At 38.3% G+C, this 20,931-nt stretch overlaps 1 protein-coding gene across 1 annotated transcript; it reads left to right on the top strand.

The window, feature by feature from the left end:
* The first annotated feature begins 746 nt into the window (after positions 1–746).
* On the top strand, positions 747–20,656 carry LOC112043873 (protein ERGIC-53). Its single transcript, XM_024079532.2, has 12 exons — positions 747–954; positions 4,850–5,004; positions 5,862–6,034; positions 6,623–6,738; positions 7,042–7,206; positions 12,623–12,735; positions 12,829–12,957; positions 13,175–13,273; positions 14,502–14,587; positions 14,779–14,931; positions 16,349–16,471; positions 17,550–20,656. The coding sequence occupies exons 1-12, from the start codon at positions 792–794 to the stop codon at positions 17,584–17,586; spliced, it is 1,512 nt and encodes a 503-aa protein (XP_023935300.1). The 5' UTR covers positions 747–791; the 3' UTR covers positions 17,587–20,656.
* Positions 20,657–20,931: the final 275 nt, after the last annotated feature.

Genomic DNA, 20,931 nt, shown 5'->3' with positions numbered 1-20,931 from the left:
GATTCCGTAAAGATTAAAGAGCTACAGAGGGGTAGCGATTGGTTGGTGGGAACGACTTGCGATATATGGCGCCCGTAATATGGTCGGCTTCAGTGTGCCTGTGGCGTTCGAGCCGTCCACATTTCTTGTTGTGTAATTTTATGAGTTACTTGGGGCAGGTGGGGAGAGTGACTTGAGTGGAAAAGGAGAATGTTAGTCGACTATCAAAGGATCCTTTAACTCTACACACAACGTTCACAAGTGCGTGACTCCACTCAAGGTCATCCTCTGCCATTTTAGGGTGTTATTTTGGTTACAATTTGATTTGTTAAACTTACAAATATTCTGAAGACTTTGTTCATCATAGGTTTTTTCTTTTTTTTATTTAATTCACTTTTGAAGCCTACTCATTCGCTGCCCGTGAGTATTTTATCGAAAAGCCCGTCTGCGTTGAAAAAGCCGACAGTCAGGGAATGCGGTTTTAATCTATCGTTTTGAGCCATTTAAAAAATCTTTATATTCCTCTATCGCGCGGAGCAAGATACTGTGCTTGCCTATTGCCATTAGTATACTTTTTTACATGTCACGTAACGGATACGATGGGCGACCGGTCGTCCATTTAGGAGTCAAGTGGCTACTGCTAAAAAAATCATTTGGTGAGTTTATAGTCAAAAAGACTATAGTCATAAGATAATTTAAAAAAAACTTTTGAGAGTTACAAATGACAGTTAACGGTTCAAACTTCAATTTCAATTTGACAATTGACATTTCACATTTCGTCCCAAGCCGTCGTCAGGTGTTGTCTCTCGATCATGTCTTCGAATAGTTTAAAATTATTATTGTGTACAGTGTTATGTTTATTAGTGAGATCTAACTCACAGACAGTTCATAAACGATTTGAATATAAATACTCTTTTAAACCGCCTTACTTAGCTCAAAAAGATGGTTCGGTGCCGTTCTGGGAATACGGTGGAAGTAAGTACAGATTATGTTTAATATTATTGTTCGAATTTGCAACATAACACATCCAGTGTCCACATGTAACCTTACTGAAAATATTTTACTGTGTTTTTGTGTTAAAAATACCGTGTGTTTTGGTGTAAAATCCTTGTTGTTACGGTATTAAACTCTGGCATGAGACACGTCAGTGAAAAACTGTCACGCGCGATAGAGACAGCGCTATATGTCATAAGACACGTGTGAAAGAGTAAGAAGCGAACGTCGTTTACTTGCAATTTGCTTCCACGAAGGCATATTATTTTACAAAAACCTGAAAGTTTATAATAAACGATCATCCAATTTATGAATTAAACATGACATGTCTAAAATTATACATTTTAGAGGAATATTGGTTGACCAAATATAATATGTATTTTAAGACTTTGTTGTTAAAATCCTAATGTACCTTATTATGCAGATATTTTTACTCAAGAAATTGGTTTAATATTTGCCATAAAGAAGAATGCATATGAAACATGAAATTTCAATTATCAAATTAATTACTATTTAAAATCTCATTATGTCATTATTAACAAATACCAGAAATTGATAAAGTAAGTTATAGACAACAATTCTTTATTTTTACACAATATATTCATTTTAGCTGGTAGGTCTCACCCATCCCATGTGGACTCTATTACTTTAAGAGTAATGGGATAGCTTGTATGCCATTCCAATTTATATCTAATTGTTTCAGACTATAATTTTTATCTCTAAATATTATCTCAAACTGTTCATCTGTTTCATATCATTCATATCAAAACTTTTACAAATGCTGCAGAAAAATGGATTTTTCCATAAAGAAAATAAGTTCTGCTCCAATATGCAATTTATCTTTATTAGAGTATTATATAGTAGTAGATTTAATTACAGTATTGTCAATGGCGAAGGGTGCGCAGAAAAACCTTAACAAGTTTATGTCTGCACCTTTTAATTTTTATCATGTAATTATTATATATAATTAAATAAATAAAAAAAAAAAAAAATCTCTACACCAAATTTGATTACAAGATTCACGAGCAACTAAAGATTGTAACTGTCTACAAAGAGATTGACAGAGTCCCTCAAAAGTATAAAACACAACTACTTAATGAGTCATCCAAATGTTCTGGCTTAAAACTGATTCACAGGACATATCCGAGCAGGCTTAAAAGGTAGCACATCATTTAGACCTATTGTTATCAAAACAATGAGGGGATGTCACTGGGGAATACACTCGAATAGCGAAGTTATCGTAGAACACAACTGGTCACAGATTAACCCAGAGGAAAAATACCAAATTACAGTTCAGTGTTTTAATCGTAAAAGTAACAGACAGACAGACTTTTATAACATTACTGAAGCCGCCAGCACCACGGTTTCCCGTAACCTGCTTTATATAATCAGTCCCCTGTCCACCATCTGTTCAGGTTAACATGAGCAATAATAAAGTCATGAAACCATAAATTTTCCAATTCCATTAATTCTTTATTTAATCATAAAATGTCAACATTTCACTTTTGTTTCAATAATAGTTGAACAATCACCCAAACACCAAGTCTGTCAGCAGTTGCAAGTACTTTATTGCCATTGCGTAAGAAATAAAATTCAAGTGACTGGTGAATCAATACATTTGTACTTTGCATGCAAAAATCTGTGACCAAGTTAATGAAGCTCACTCAACAGGTACTACTTGTTATTGTTTCTGATTGCAGAAGGAATTAGAACCTTATGTGTTCTCATTAAGATCTACAATTGAAATTAAGGTATTATTAGCATTAGTAAACAGTAATTTATGTTACTTTTACGAGTTGATTTTTAGAAAATACAGTAAAGTAGTCAGCCTCTATATGTGCCTTTTAATGACCATAGCCTTGGATGACATTGCTAAAAATAATTCTTTGAAATGGAATCATAGCATAATAGCATAGCAGCATTGTAATGTTGATAATTAACTAATACTATTCAAAATTGAGGAACTAATAATCTAGTGACTGCTACCACCAATTTTGCCATAATTTAATTACTTTGACTTGACAATCTGTCGTATGACATTGAACCATTCTTCTGTTGGTTAGATTGTTAGTGTCATCAGTAGGATTATTAACAAATCTCCTCTTCACCATCATCTTACCACTGCATCCAAAACCAAATGGTATTCCCTTTACTGACTAACTTATGAGTAATTGTCAAAGGTGTAATATTGAAACCATATACTTCCATAACAGAGTAGAGAATACAATCAATGATCATACATAACAAACATCAGCTCTGATCCCTTTGTTGTGTCACTGAAGGTGGTTCTGTCGTAACTACAGCAGCAGATTGTAGAAACATACTTGTATATCACCAAAGTAGACAATAGACACATGTTACGTTGATAAAAACTTCTTGGTGACTATCTATATAAATAATCTGTAGGATTATAAAAAGGTAACAACTTGATAATAGCACATAATCTATACTATATGCTTGTATATGTACAAATGAATATCTGTTAGTATATAAGGGTAAACTTGATGGATTTGGATGGATTAAAGAGTAATTCCTTACTCCTCCCTCTAGGCCTACATTATTAAATGCTGACCAAACAATTACTTGTAAGCATGTTTAATATACAGGACATTAGCTACTGGCAGCTCTGCGACTGTTGCTTTATCAAAGCTTATCATGTTAACATTGTAGCAGTGTGTTACGATACATTGTATTGACTACTGTTTGATTATAATTTGAACCAGGCCTAATCTACTACCAAATAATCTATTATATGTACAATATTCTATGATATGAAGACTGTTGTAATCCTAATTCCTACTAATAATATAAACGCGAAGGTTTGTATGGTTGTATGTTTGGATGTTTGTTACTCTTTAACGCCGCAACTACCGAAGCGATTTGGCTGAAATTTGGAGATTTTACTGTGGACTAACACTCTTCATCCTGAAAAAATCCATGGTTTCTGCGGGATTTGTGAAAAATTGAATTCTACGCGGACGAAGTCGCGGGCGTCCGCTATTCTTATAATAAGTAACATGCACACTACAAAGGGTAGAGTAAAGCACTGATCGGTGGAGTAGTTACTGGTAGTAATGAGTAACCGTGCCTGAGGAGTCAGAGGCTGCTGCTTGCTTCTGAAATTTTCAAATGTTTGTGAGATTAGTATGAATATTTAACATTGTATCCATATGTATTGTATATTATAGAGGCACTGTAAATTCGGTTCTATGGAGCTTTTATAAAATTATATTTCTATCTATAATACAAAAACGAACGCAACGCAATTCTCGAGAACAGCTTAACCAATTTTGCCAATTCTTTTATAAGAATATTCTATGAAGTATGAGAGTAATTCTTGAGCAGAGAAAATTTGAAAAAAATGCCTGAATAAACCTAAAAAAATCTTTTCTATACTCCCATACAAACAATTCATAACAAATAATAATACTCAATTTGAACTTTGATACCATATCATAAAGTTCAAGTGTTAGTGGAGAGGTTCTGGTAGGGTTAGGGTAGCGTAGGGTAGGAGTAGGGTTGGGTAGTGGTAGGGAACATAACCACAGCTTGGTCAGGTCTGCTAGTTTAAAATAAAAGAACTAAAGTAAACTAAAAAAAACTAGTAGAGTAAAATAAATGAGTAGCAATCTGTAAAAGTTCTGCTTTAACAATGCAACACATAACAATGAAGTGATGAATGAAAAATGAATATCTACATTAAATACAGAGTTAGTAAGCTGGTTAATATGTTATAAAAAGTGTAACCTGGCGAGGCGAACAAACGTCGAGAGCGGCGGCTAAAGAAGTTTGACTGTTTTGTGTCCTAAACCACACTCGTATTATTTATTTGTGTACATATACTTATTTATTGAGTGCGTCCACTGTGCTTTTCCAGATGCAATAGCGTCCGGTGAGAGCGTCCGCCTGGCGCCGTCGCTGCGCAGCCAGAAGGGCGCCATCTGGACGCGCACGCCCATCTCCTTCGACTGGTGGGAGGTGGACATCATGTTCAAGGTCACCGGCCGCGGACGCATCGGCGCGGACGGGCTGGTGAGTCGACATCATGAGGTGGAAGGACACTGAGCTACGCATAATACTCTTAGAAAGGGCGAGCCTTGTGAAGTGTTTTTAGCAACTGTGCAAACAACATTGAAAAACTCTAATATGGTTTTGGTTGGTGTTTTCACTTGACCACAGGCGGTAGTGCTGGTCCTGCCTGTACTACTGTAAGTTATTACTAGTGATTAATCTTATTTATTATATTTCAATCTACCTTTTCAGAGTACAGTAAAAGCTCATTATTGGCGCGGGATACGTTCTCTAAATGTGTCGCAAATACAGAAACCGTGAATATGTAATGGTATCTTATATGGGATTCTATGGGATAAGTTATTGATTAACTATTATCTTCAGTATTAGACAATGGTTAGAAGAATTTTGAAATTTTTTCTTGCTTGACATTTTTAAAAGCTTCTATTCAGAGTGATTTTAAGCAGTGGCATTCTTAAACCATCCATTCGCAATTGAGGCAATAGGTATTTGTAAGTTAAAGTTTAAATTTGTAATGTTTCGTCAGTTAGATCCGCGAATAACGTAATAGCCGCGAATATAGGATTTGGGACGTAATTTTTGAATCTGCGAATAGTGAAAACGTGAATAAAGGAAGCGTGAATAAGGAGCGTTTACTGTAGTTTGATTTAACACTAGATTATGTGTAATTGGTATGTGGTCTACAGTCCAGAACATGTCTCCCAGTAGCCATACATACTGTCGAGTATGCTCACTGCTATTTCTGCTTGTTAATTTTTTTTTGTGCTATATTTGAAGACTGTAGAAAAAGATCGATTTTTGTTGGGTCTAGATGTTATCGAACTAGCAGTCATCATTAACCCGGCGTTGGTCCGCAGGCGTTCTGGTACACGAGCGCGCGCGGCGAGTACAACGGGGACGTGTTCGGCTCGTCCGACCGCTGGAACGGGCTCGGCGTCATCTTCGACTCCTTCGACAACGACAACAAGCACAACAACCCCTACGTCATGGCCGTGCTCAACGACGGCACCAAGAACTTCGACCACAAGAGGTGAGTGTGCCACCTGAACAGCCGCTAATCATTTTAATTAATGCGATTAAGATACAAAGTAGGTTTCGCAACAATAGCTATGCCATTGAGTGTGTCAATCATCAGGTAAATTCAACAAAAAAAGGGAGTACCACAAGGTGGTATACAAGGGCTATTTCTTTTCTTAACTCACATGAATGATGTTAGAGCAGTAAGTAGCTATCTATATGTATAAATATTTATATATAATATAATCATCATTAAGCAAGTTGAATGTTATCAAATGATGTAACATTTTAGAAAAAGAAATTATTTATATTTGATCTGAATTTGAGAGTTAGCTTTGTTCTAATTATAGAACAATGGGTAGTTTATTATAGTACAGGTGTAATAACCTGTTATGTAATGTAATGAAAATGAATATTAGAATAGAGAATGATAAACTAAATTTATAAGCATCTCTTCTGGAACTTGCATTGTGAACTCTACAAATAGTCAAACTTGACGTTTCAAAAGTGTTTACAAACTAAGCCTGTAAAATTTGATTTTGTTTGTACTGAATAATGGTTGCAAACACTTGCACAAGGTTTACTATGCCGTGTGTTGCAGCGACGGCGCCACGCAGCTGCTGTCGGGCTGTCTGCGCGACTTCCGAAACAAGCCGTTCCCGACGCGCGCGCGCATCGAGTATTACCTCAACACGCTCACCGTGCACTTCCACAACGGTGAGCCGCACCGCCTCGCACGTAGCAGTAGTTGGTACAACCAGCAGGCGTTAGAAACAAAATGAGGATTCTGTAGTATCCAACCTTAGAGCTACCAAAGTTTATTGCTAGTGTAAGGGAGTTACACAGCCGTAATATATTTTGTCTGGACGAAAAGTTTAGGAAAAATTGTTACACAAAATACATACGAAAGTGTAAACTTCTCGGAGCATGGAGGTTACTAACGGGGCGACGACATGGGGCCGCCCCGTCCACGTCGTAATCCCGCTCCGCATGCCCTTTACCAAGAACGCTTACCCTCAGGTCTGACCAACAACGAGGCGGACTACGAGCTGTGCTTCCGCGCCGAGAACGTGGCTCTGCCGCGCGGCGGATACTTCGGGCTGTCGGCGGCCACCGGCGGCCTGGCCGACGACCACGACGTCATCCACCTGCTCACCTCCTCGCTGCACTCCACGCAGCAGACCGGTAAGGGCATTGCCATTATTAGCACCATTTATACCACTGGCACCAGCACTGTAATCATTATTATCTATATCAGTATCAGCTTCATCATTATCATAATTGTTGTTAATGATTACTGAATGCAGAACTTCTTTCTTCTATTGTATAAGAAAATATGGTTTCGAGATAAGACAATCCTGTATCAAATTTTTCTTAACACATTTTACTTGCTGTTTATTGCACTTTACTGATGATATTTTTGTACCACTTTAGTACTATTTGGATACTTATATATTTGGGTTTGAGTAAGGTATGTCGTGTCCCGGGTAGCGGTTATGGGTGATAAATAATAGTAGGCTCTACTGATAAAACACTTGTATTGACTATCAGTTACAACGGTTAGGTAACGACTGGCGACAAACCGCCCGTATTGACTTCGTCATAATTACGAAAATGCTTAAGTAGCATTTTCATTTACAATCTATGTGTGTGTGACCACCACATCATTCCACCCCCTTTTTTTTTTTTTTTTTTTTTTACAGAAAACAATGTATAGGTAGTATAGGGGTGTTTCATTCTTAACACTATAACCACAATGCTGACAAAACGTTTCACGAGGAGCATACACTTGTTACACTTAAACTAATGAACTCTGTAAAGCTAACAACAAAAAAAATTTTAAACATATAAATGACAATGTAAATTTTGTATAAGTGTAATATTATGTAAACAATTTTGTAGAACACCTTCAAATACAATTACTTTAAGCAGAATATGGTTTTTACTTTAACATTGCACAACTAATTTCTTAAAATTATAAACATGACGAAACAATTAACAATAATGCAACTAAGCATAACGTGCAGGTACGCGGCTGACGCGACCACTGCTCGTTGTTTTGCATTTTACACCGTTGGTATTATAAGGGACCGTACACACTGTGACTTTCTTTTTTAAAATCGGTTCCGTAGTTTTTGACGACATAGTATTTTGGGGATTATCGTTTTCCTCCAAAATATAAGCTGGTTTCAACCGATCTATAGAAACTATAACCTGACGTGTGGGTAATTGGACCTTAAAAACTTTCTCTGTCCTGCTAATTACTCGGTACGGACCGTCGTAAGGCGCTTGGAGAGGCTTACGCACCGCGTCGTTCCTGATAAATACTTTGTCACAAGTGTGTAAATCCTGGTGAACAAAAATTTTTCTCGAGTCTTTATTGACCCTTTTAACAGGTTTTAAATCATTAATTATACTTTTTAATTTGCTTACATAACTAGAGCTATCTAAAATATTATCCTTACTTATATCATAAAATTCACCTGGCAGCCTAATACTTGTGCCGTATACCATTTCAGCACAACTAACATTAGTGTCTGCCCGTACAGCGGCTCTTAAACCTAGTAAAACGGTTGGTAGTTCTTCTACCCAACTTTTAGTTGACAGTCTAGCCATAAGTGCTGCTTTTAAAGATCTGTGCCACCGTTCTATCATCCCATTACTCTGCGGGTGATAAGCGGTAGTGCGGATCTTTTCAATACCCATAAGATTCATGAGTTGCTTGAAAAGATTACTCTCGAAACAACGACCTTGATCGGAAGTACACTTAAAAAATACTCCGAAACGCGTTATATAGTTTTCATAAAGAGCTTTGGCTACTACTTCAGCTGTGATTTCTTTAATTGGGACAGCTTCTGGCCAACGCGTACCTCTATCTATCATAGTCAAACAGTATCTATATCCCTCGGGTGATGTATTGAGAGGGCCTATTATGTCAATCATTAAGTGACTAAAACGATCTACTTTCTCGAAAGTACCTAAATCGGATACAGTATGCTTTTGAATCTTAGATCGTTGACATGGGATACAGGCCTTAGCCCATCTTCGGATATCTTTATTCATACCTACCCAAAAGTATCTATCTCTAACCATTTTGTTGGTAGCGCGAATACCCGGGTGACTTAAACTATGAATTGCATCGAAAGCGATACGTCTAAAACTTTCCGGTAAGTATGGTCGGGCCTTATTAGTCGATGTTTCGCAAACAACGCAACTATCGGTGCCTGGCATCACGATGTTTTTGTATTGTATTTTTTTCTTTAGTTCGCTTAACTCTTCGTCATCATTTTGTACACGTGCGAGTTCCGTGAAATCAATGACCGTAGGACAAACAATTTCTTCCACGCGGGACAAAGTGTCAGCTACTATGTTATCTAACCCGCTCACGTGGCGTATGTCCGTAGTGAATTCGCTAATGAACATTATCTGTCTAGCTCGCCTAGGTAGCTCTTTCACGCTACCTATCTTTGAAAAAACATAAATTAGAGGTCTATGGTCAGTATACACAATAAAATTACGACCTTCTATCATATATCGAAAGTGAGCTATCGCCGAATAAATGGCTAATAACTCTCGATCATAGGTACTATATTTCCTTTGTGCTTCCGAGAACTTTTTAGAAAAATAAGCAATAGGTTTCCATACGTTACCTTCTCTTTGCTGTAGAACCGCACCCATGCATGACTCTGAAGCATCCGTCATAAGCGCCAAAGGTTTGTCTATCGCAGGATACGTTAACGTCGCGGCGTCACTTAGGCTCTGTTTACACTGCTCAAACTGAGCGTTTGCTGAATCAGTCCAAGCGATTTTTGACTTATCTTTTTTTTTTGTATTCGTTAAATAGCGATCCAACTCAGACTGCTTTTCAGCGGCACCTGGTATGTGTGATCTATAGAAATTTAACATACCTAAAAATCTCCGGAGTTGGTCCACAGTAGCTGGCCTCGGAAACTCGATGATGGCTTTCACCTTCTCGTCGAGTGGACGAATCCCTTCCGTTGTTACTTCATGACCTAAAAACTCCAATTTTGTCTGTTCGAAACAACACTTTGATATATTCAGAGTAATACCGAACTTCTCTAAGCGACTAAATACTTCCTCTAAATGTTTTCTATGCTCGTCGACGTTGTTACTTGCAATTATTATATCATCTATATACACGAATAAAAAATCTAAGTCTGGGAGTACGCTATGACACATAAAACGCTGAAAACTTTGGCCAGCATTTCGAAGGCCAAAAGGAAGTCTGATGAATTCGAAAGCCCCGAAAGGGGTTGACACAGACGTCTTTTCAATGTCCATCTCGTTAACTGGTATGCAATTGTAAGCTCTGTTTATATCTAACCGTGAAAAAATTTTCTTACCAGCGAGTAAGTACGTGAAATCGCGTAACCTGGGTATAGGGTAACTATCAGGCTTAGTAATAGCATTTAAGCGCCTATAGTCACCACATGGCCTTATCTGCCCATTTTTTTTAAGCACTATATGCAGAGGGCTTGCCCACGCGCTTTTACTGGGTCTGCATATTCCCATTTCACACATTAACCGAAATTCCTCTTTAGCCTTAGCGTATCGGTCTGGCGGTAACGGTCTTGCTCGACATTGAACAGGCGGACCGTTCGTCTCGATGTGATGACAAACGCTATGCTTAGGAACTTCCTTAAAAGATACCGGTTTAGTTAAATCTGGATATTTAGCTAACAAACTATAATGTGGGTGTTGATTATGAATTGTAGTTATTGAACTTTCCATGCACTGTGACATACTAGCAATAACATTAAAATTTGTTACCTGATCCACTAGTTTCCGTTTACTAAAATCTACCACTAACTTATACTTAGTTAAAAAATCGGCTCCTATTATAGGCTGTCTAACGTCAGCAACTATAAATGTCCACCGAAATGCTCTCCTTAACTTTAAATTTAATACTAAACTATGCAACCCAAATGTCTTAATAGGTGTACCGTTCGCGGCATACAGTCTATAGTCCTCGCACGCTCTATTTTTCTCGCGCACTGCCCACCGGGGTAACACTGACACATTAGCACCACTATCTATTAAAAACCGTAATTTACTGTTTTCGTCAGTTATACACAAGCGGTAATTTATCGATGGGTCACAGCCTCCCGCCGCAGACAGGACCGAAGCTAGTTTTCCGCACTGCCAGTAGGCTGGTTCAATGTCTTCCACGTACACGGTTGAACACATTTGTGTGCTCGGGCTCTAAACTTATAGTGGTAGTAGCAAAGCCAGTCTGGATCTGCCGGTGTCCTCTTCCTGCTACCGCTAGTGTTGCGCGTACGTGGCGCGCCGTGTGATCGTGATCGGCTTCTCCCACCGCTACGCTGGGAATTTTCAATTTTTCTTAGTCGTTCGCCCAGCTTGTGGATCTCCGCTATGACATCTGGAGAATCACTCCTTGCACTCCGTACTGCGGCCACCCCCTGTATAGGCATTGCATTTTCTGTCACCTTGTCTGCCATTCTGGCCAAAGCGTTAATATCGCTTAAACCTGATGCCGTGAGTATTCCTCTCACCCATCCCGGCAAATGGTTTTGCCAAAGGATGGTAAGGGTTTCATCTGTAACTTTGCCACTTGCCAGCTCTTGCATTTTCCTCAGCAACTGCGATGGCTTCTGTTCGCCAAGCTCCATTTCAGATATCAATTTTTGTACCTTTCTATTTTCTGACTCCTCATAAATGTCAAGTAATCTTGTTTTTAATGTATCATATTTACCATTTTCCGGCTGTTTGACTAATATGTCTGTCACTTGTTGTATAACGTCTTTTCCTAATTTCGATATGACAAACTGAAATTTTGCCTCGTCAGACATCTTCTGCGGGTGTAGCACTGCCTCCGCCTGTATGAACCAGTGTCGCGGCAAATCCGTCCAAAATTCAGGAATTCTCGCCGATACAGACACGCCGGAAACTGACACCTCTGGTTGAGCCATTTTAAATTCCAATGTGTGAGTCGTTACGTGTTGCTACCCGTGCAAAATAACCGCTAATAAAACCGAGTCGGGTCACCACTTTTGTACCACTTTAGTACTATTTGGATACTTATATATTTGGGTTTGAGTAAGGTATGTCGTGTCCCGGGTAGCGGTTATGGGTGATAAATAATAGTAGGCTCTACTGATAAAACACTTGTATTGACTATCAGTTACAACGGTTAGGTAACGACTGGCGACAAACCGCCCGTATTGACTTCGTCATAATTACGAAAATGCTTAAGTAGCATTTTCATTTACAATCTATGTATGATTTACAATGTATGTATGATTTGAGTGGAAAAGTACATAAACAACAATGTCTAAAGGCTTAATATTTACTTGGGTGTCCCACAGGGTTAAATGTTTCATCCCTTTTTGCTTTTAGTCCATGTTGATGATTTGCCACCCTGTTTAAAAATAGCTTTTGATATTGCACTGATTGCGGATGATATATCACTCACTCATATTTAAAACAAGAATAAATTTATAAATACTTGCCATTTAATTGTTTTTTAAACTACTGTAATGTGTCATCAGTGAGTGCGATGCATCATGCTTCAATGATAGTGAGTTGGATAAGCGGTTAAGCTGTCGGCGTGTTGCAGGCGGGCAGCAGATCAGCACCGCTGACCAGCAGAAGCTGTCGCAGGAGTACCAGGAGTACCAGAAGAAACTCGAGCAGCAGAAAGAAGAGTACAGAAAAGAACATCCTGATGAAGTAAGTTCTATGATATAACATACAGCTACAAACAAAGATTGGTTCATTGCTAATAATGATTTGACCTCTATTTGTATCTCTTTCTGTCCCCAGGTGCGAGACAAAGAGGGCGAGTTCGACGACTGGTTCGAATCGGACGGGCAGAGGGAGCTGCGACAGATCTTCCAGGGACTCGGCCAGATACAAGACGTCATGCGGGACCTGCACAAGAAGGTGGACGAGGTGAGTGTTGTCTGTCTCACACGTGAGGTGCGAGATAAGGAGGGCGAGTCCGGCGACTAGTTCAAGTTGTACGGGCAGATCCTTCAGGGGCAGGACTGCCAGATACAGGACGTCATGTGAGATGCACCATCTATGTCCCAAACTTAAATGTGCACACAGTCTATAACGGATATAATTTTTAAATTGCTTAGGTAATGAGGAGGATGTGGTGTTGCAGGTGATCGGCAAGCAGTCCAACTCGCTGTCGCTGCTGTCGGCCGTGTACAGCCAGGCGCAGGGCGTGCAGCCGGCGCAGCCCGGCCAGCCGCCCGTGCAGGTAACGCCACCCCCTAGCCTACTAGTGCACAGAATATATTACTCCAAGGTGAAGAAGTGAAGGTACATACACGAAAACATTGGACTTAGCAGCGCTACTAGTTTCGCAAACGGAATATTTTGGAACTATAACAGCGGCAATATTAAATGGAGATTTTTTATTTTAATTTTTTTTTTCATTGTGGTTTGATAAAAACACAAAAATAGTTTAGTTTCAAACAATTGAGAAAAACAAAAAAAAAGTTTTTTTTTCTGGTATCGCTATCCAGGCTCGAACTCATGATTATTTGAACGTACCGTGTACGTAACGTAACATAACGTACAGCACTCGACCAAATGACTATGTAGTTGAAGTTGAAATTAAGTACCCTGTCTGATGTTAGCCCTTGACTACAATCTCACCTGATAGTAAGTGATGATGCAGTCTATGATGGAAGCGGGCTAACTTGTTAGGAGGAGGATGATAATCCACACTCCTTTTGGTTTCTACACGGCATCGTACCGGAACGCTAAATCGCTTGGCGGTACGTCTTTGCCGGCAGGGTGGTAACTAGCCACGGCCGAAGCCTCCCACCAGCCAGACCTGGACTAATTAAGAAAATCTCAATCTGCCCAGCTGGGGATCGAACCCAGGACCTCCGTTTTGTAAATCCACCGCGCATACCACTGCGCCACGGAAGCCGTCAAAAATTAATTAATGTTCGCAACCAACACATGCATAATTTCCTATGTCCAAAAATCTTTGTACTGAAGTTTCAGCCCCTTGTGCTAGTGTGTGCACAAACACTACATTCCCAAATGTTTACTACTATATGTTACACGTTCCTCGATTACAGGTGGTATTAACATTCATTATTTATGTTATTGTAGGGTGTTGACTGCTGGTGTAAATAAGAGGGTATTTGATGACGTGCTCAGTTGTTTGTTAGGCAGCGTAGACACCGTCACGTAATGTTTCATGTTCTAATTATTGTTTATCATAAATTGTTTAGTGTGGGCAATTGGGCAAGGAGAGTATGTCGGGCAGGGAACGTGAGAGTTGATGCATTCTAAAGGAGGACTAGAATGTATCAACCCTTAAAGCCTACTCTCGAGGTCACAAGTCCAATATACATTGTAATATCTAATAATCAACATTGCTATGTTCATTGGTTTTTAAGTTGGGAACAGCTTGTAGTATTACAATAAAGTCCAAATTCCTTATAAAATGATATGATTTTATCTTCCAGATGCCGGCGTTGCCCATCTCCCGCCAGGACTGGGATGCGATGACCACTAACCAGCAGATCGTCATCAACACTATCGCAGAGCTCAAGTGAGTTCGACATTGACTCTCAGCTCTTTGACTACGTTTGAGTCGTAACAGCTCTAGCCAATAATTAGGCTTACCGCTTAATATTAATAATATTAATATGTATTCGCTAAAATAGTGATCAATAGAAGATATAGAGGTTGGTAGTTTATATGAATGTCCTTTAATTTCAAGTCATTTTGTGCGCTTTCCAGAGGGTTCATAATCGAGGTGTCGCGCAAGTCGGACGCGGTGCTGGCGAGCGCGGGCGGCGCGGCGGGCGCCGGGGGGCTCAGCCCGCAGGTGGTGGGCGAGCTGCGGGACGGCATCAGCCAGCTCAAGCAGAGCGTGGGCGGCGTCAGCCAGAGGTACCGACATCAACTGATAACATTACTTTTTATGGGATATTTAAAAAAATCGCGTGTGTTTTAGACCACGACTAAAGTAAAACTTTTTCAAAAATAAAATCAAAGTGCCATCTATGTGCCTCAGACAAAACTGCATCGCTGGTTCCTTGAAGGGAATTTAAAGAAGGTCGTTTCAAAGTTCTCGAAAAAAATTACGAACGCCATCTACTGGTAGTTGGCACCATCTGACCAACTTGGTGCACGCGCGCTGCCATCTGCAGGCACAATGAAACAGTATTTGTTATTTTGAACTACTAGTAGATGGCGCTCTTCGTACGTGCCCAAGTCAAGCGTGCTTAAACCGTTAGCTTTAGCGTTCTGTGTTCTGTGTGAGTAAAGAAGACCTATAACAAGAAACACGCTTTACACGTGCGGCCCTGTGCTCGTCACCCGGAGGCGGAGACTACAGCGTGCACGCGTCAGACCGAAACATCACACAGCAATGCTACTTGGCGGCAGAACTTGGACGAGATCTGTCATTAAACCTCTACTGCTACTAAATTGTTGATTATTATTTATTATTATTGAAGTGTTCGTTTGATGTTTGTACAAAAAATATTGAACCATAATGGCGAATGATTGCAGTTTCATCTTTAGCTAGTTATGTAGTTCGACCTAAACACTTATTGTATACCAGCAGACGCCACGTGGTGGTTCTCGCTCCCGTAGGAATACGGCGATAAAATATAGCCTGTAGTTTCGGAGCCTATTAAATGTAAACAAACTAACTAAAAATCAAATATTTCCCCATTATAATATTAGTATAGATTAAATGAAAACCATATAAATTTGAACAGAATATAGTACATGTATCTGATTTTAAATGGACTTTTTTAAGAGTGTGCAATAAGTAATTTGGTGGTTACAAATGGTTCTGGATCTCAGATTCTGGAAAAGTTAGGAGCCTGATATTTGGGTAAATGATATTTCAAAGTGTTAGCTTCGTTATGACAATACAAAATACACAATTTATAAAACTTTTCCCGATAGTTTATTTTTTTGAAAAATACATGTTTTGTTCACATTTTGCTTTCAATCTCAGGAAAAGCAAACTTATTTTCTTAAATTTTTGTTTTGTATAGATAATTAGGTATATATCTTGAACATGGCCATTGTTTTTCGTTATGTTGTTTAATTTACTTGCAATTAGGTAAAAATAGTTTTGGCGCTCACGTCAGAAAATTTGCGTCGCGCGTCAATCGCTCCGTGCTTTTCACTCACGTGAAAGTCATAATTCGGTGTTTCGCTTGCGCTTCGAATTTTATCCATATCGTAACGACGCGCTGCGCGCTCTTAAGGAAGTAGTTGATGAGCTCCCTCACAAGGTCAGCGTATGCCCCCAACACCCGCTCTACACTGAATGTGTGTGTGTGTGCAGGCTGTCGGCGCAGGCGCCTGCCGCCGCGCCCGTCTGCCCGTCGGTGTCGTGCGTGTCGGGCACCACGCTGCTGGTGGCGGCGGCGGGGCAGCTGCTGCTCATGTTCCTGTACTCCGTGTACAAGTGAGTTGTCTCATACCAGAGAGCTGTGGAGCTGTGACCCACCATGTTGTTCCAATGTGCATTGGCAGGTTTAGGGTGTTAAACTTATTTTAACGATCAACCATTAGAAAGTGAACAATAATGACCGGGACGCGGTGTAACTCCACCGACTTCCCGACACCGAGCTGTGAATATTTACTGAATATTTGTTAGAACAAGTTATGCACTATTTATGTATTTATTTACATAATACCTGATCGTCGTTCGTTATCATCCCATATTCGGTTCACTGCTGAGCTCGAGTCTCTTCTCATAATGAAAGGGGTTAGGCCAATAGTCCACCACGCTGGCCCATTGCAGATTCCCACATTCACACACGCAGAGAATTAAGAAAATTTTCTAATATGATAACAGGTAATATCATATCAATCAGTATCAAACATCATACTTTACTTAAATTGATAATCTTCAATAATTAACAGAGTGAAGTAAAACAGAATTAATTAAAAAATAAGTTAAAACACCCAGGAACCATATATCTGGGATATAAAGTAGCCTCTGTGTCAATCCAGTGTACATTCTATGTCCATTCTGAATTTACCAGCCTAATCGGTTCAATTATTTTGACGTTAAAGAGTAACAAACTTTCGCGGTTACAACATTTATTTACAACTAGCGGAAACCCGCGACTTCGTCCGCCCTTAAGCCTCTTTAATCCCTTACAATAGTATCGCTGTGAAGATGGAGTAATTTCACCCGTTTTCCCAAAATTTCCCTTCACTGCTCTGCTCCTATTGATTGTAGCGTGATGAAAAGTATGCTATAACCTGCCCAGGAATAAGAAGAATAATTGTACCAAGTTTCGTTAAAATCCGTCGAGTAGTTTTTGTTTCTATAACGAACATACAGACAGACAAAAATTTTACTGATTGCATTTTTGTCATCAGTATCGATCACTAATCACCCCCTGATAGTTATTTTGGAAATATATTTCATGTACAGATTTATTATAAGTATTGATAATATGTTCTTTAATTATCCACTGTTTCTTTGTACTCTCTTTAGTCCTATTAATTAATTATATTTTTTAATTATTCAGAGAACGAAAGGAAGCGCAAGCGAAGAAGTTCTTCTAAGTGTGTATGTGTGTGTGATCATCTGGCGCTACTTACGGACTTGTTGCGCACAGGCGAGCGGCGGCTGGGACTGTTTTGATGAACTTTTGTTGTTGACAGTAGGAAAACTTACTTTGAGATTAAAGTGTACTTGTATGTGGAATGTAAAATGTCATTTGTGGTAATAATAGGCTAGTTGACTTTTTTTTTTTTTTTTTTCTTAAATAGTTCTACTAGACTGAATTTTTTTTCTTTATATTTTTTTGAGATGTGATTACATGAAAATTTTAGTATTTAAATATGTATTTGTCAATACGAGCCAAAACGCCTGTCGGCCATGACAGTCTATATTTGAACTGTTTCATGACGTCACCGTAATAAATCCCTTACAAACGGAGCGTTTGACAAAAATATTAGTTAACAATTAATTCGACGTTTAGTACATCAAGTGTGATAGTGACGTCACAAAATGGACGACGGCGTTTTTGACGTTTGAAAAATTTGCAAATATACGTGATATATAAATTAAGTTTTATCCTTAACTTTTATTAATTGATATCGATATATTTTGGACCCTTATTTCATGTACTACACGAAATTAATATTTTTTATATTAAATTTGATATGAGTCAACTACCCTATTGATGTATATTTTTGTTATGTTTAATTGATTTTCTTCACTAACATTATGTAGTTCATGTTGTTATGTTCTACTATCGTTCTATTACTATATGTTTTGCATATTGTAATGTCATATTTATATTTTATGAAAGCTGTCTCGAACAGCGCCATCTGTTGTTGATTTGTTTTATTTTATTTACTGAAACAACGTTTAATATTTGAGTAACTAGTGAAAATTTAAGAAATCTAAAACTTCTGGCATTAATTAAGAAAATAAAGGTGCAATAAAATCCACCTTAAGTCGGTTCTCTATAATAAATTCAAACAACACACGACAAATTTTCAAGTAAAATTCATCGATGTCCTATTAAAAAGTGGATGCACAATCAGCGACACAACACTACTTCTTGGCACTCAATTCAAGTAGTCGCATTTGCAAATTCAACCTTAAACTCAATTCTTAAGGTTGAATTAGCTCTGAATTTAGAATTTTATTGAAAATTGGACTATATTAAAAGGCCATTAGGTATAGATTTCTTTACCAATAATTGTAAAACTGTCAAAGCAAAATTGGCCAGTTTTTAAGTGAAATTTTTTACGTGATTGTGCGTCCTTTTATTAAAAGAGGTCAACGAGTAAAATGTTATAAACTTTATTTTGCGTCGTGAGTTAAAACCTATGATAACTATTGTTGAGGAATAACTTGCTCTCAGATCTAAACAATATGTACTAATTATAATTTTAAACTATTAATGCTAATCTATATACATCCATTCCAAAATTTTCTGTAGTTATTTCTCTACTTAATATATTTTAAATTGTTTTTTATTGTTTATTTAATCTACTTGTATAGAGTGAGAATGAGGTGTAATTTTTTTTAATAATAAACGTCTCGACTTTCTGTGTTTAGTATAGTGCGCGGCATGTAAGTTGAACTTCGCGTTGCCGCCGTTACAATCGCGTACGAAATTTTCAATTAATTGATATCTTTAATGTACCGGGCAATTATTGAGGATGTGTCAACACTTGTGAACTGTCAATTTTGTTCAACCTAATTGCCGGGGTGTATACCTTTGTATCATTGTATACTGACAGAGTGTGACGTCACTGCGGCGTGGTCCGGTCAGTAAGCCGGCCCTAAGCTATTGATTTTATATCTTTTATATTTAAAACAAATATTAGGTTGTGTTGAAATTGCATTTCTCTGTTGAATTATAATGAAATCTCGTGAATTCTGTTGGCTACATTAATGTAAAGAATGTCATGTGATTGCAGAATGTTCAAATAATTTTCATTTTAGAATACTTGCCGAGTTCGAATGTTGAGTACCTGCGATATTGTTAGCGTTGATAAACAACGTATCGACAGGTTGTAGTGTATTCAATTGATTGTATTGTTTTAGTTTGTCATTTTAACCGTGTTGTTATTGTTAAGCGCAAGCGATTAAATACAAATTAATTATCATTGAATTGACCAATGTTTGACAAACTGGCGATTTGGTGAAATTTGAGACACGTGCAAATTTACAAAAAACCTTTTAACTAATTGCAAATGTAGCAAAAAAATACTCGCGCGAACTTCATACTGTAAATTGTGACGTATTTATTAAAAAAAAATCGAAACAGATGGTCGATTCTGTTTGCCTAGTGGCAGTTTTCATACGTAAACCGTAAACGCGAGTTCCTAAGGAATTGAAACAGCGCCATCTAGTGGCACTACTAACTGTTTCAGTTCCTTGGAAATTCGCGTTTACGTTTACGCGATAGTCACAGTATGAAAACATTGAAATCTCCCACTAGGCACACTGTAACACGAGGCGTGTGAGCGCAACGCACAAAAACATATCTTTATGAGGCTGAAGCCTGATTTATATTTACACTTATGTGTTGTGAAGTGTCGTGATGACTTTTGATGTGCCGCATTCAAAATGTATGATACCGATCCTTTTCTGTAGCCATGTGGCACGTGGATTCTCTTTCTACAATCGCTAACGCTTCGAAAAATAGAAAAATGTATGGGAATGACATTTGCTATCGACAGGTCACGTGATCAAGATCTGTCATTCCCATACATTTTTCTAGTTTTCGAAGCGTTTGCGATCGTAGAAAGAGAATCGACGCGCCACTTTGCTACAGGAACTGCGTCCCGACACGACACGGTAGAAAAATATAAATCCGGCTGTAAACCTGCGCATTCGGCGTGTTGCTACATCAGAAACGACTGTTTACACAAAACTAAACATCATGTGATTACTTTAATATGTCTTTGTGAACTGAAAAAATGTTAAAAATACTTTTAGAAGTCCGTGTCAACTTTCGTGAGGTGACGGTTTTGTTTTATAAAATATTCGTAAGTAGTGTGAGATGTATGTTGTGGGTGCATGTGTGTATGTTGATTTGTACATAATGATAAGTAATTAATAATAAATATTTATATTTTTCTCTTAGTAAATTTTATTATTTGTCACAAACATTGGAAGTTTTATTTATTATGTAGCAATTTACTTACACATCTAAAGAACTTTTAAAAAGTTTAAACACGCGTCCACCTATATCCGTAGCGGACCTATTTTCGACTTTTATATTCGTATTTATAAAAGCATTGCTTAATAAAGGGATGGTCTGGATTCAATATCCCGTCTACATATTTCTTACTACTGTTTTTCACTGTCTCTTCTATATATGATTTTTCGAGTGCTCAAAAACTTGAAATGAACGTATTTTTTGTCAAATGCTATAAGGTCTT

Source organism: Bicyclus anynana, chromosome 18 (genome assembly GCF_947172395.1).
Source record: "Bicyclus anynana chromosome 18, ilBicAnyn1.1, whole genome shotgun sequence".
NCBI classification, from domain to species: domain Eukaryota; kingdom Metazoa; phylum Arthropoda; class Insecta; order Lepidoptera; family Nymphalidae; genus Bicyclus; species Bicyclus anynana.
This window is presented reverse-complemented; position numbering and strand designations above follow the sequence as displayed.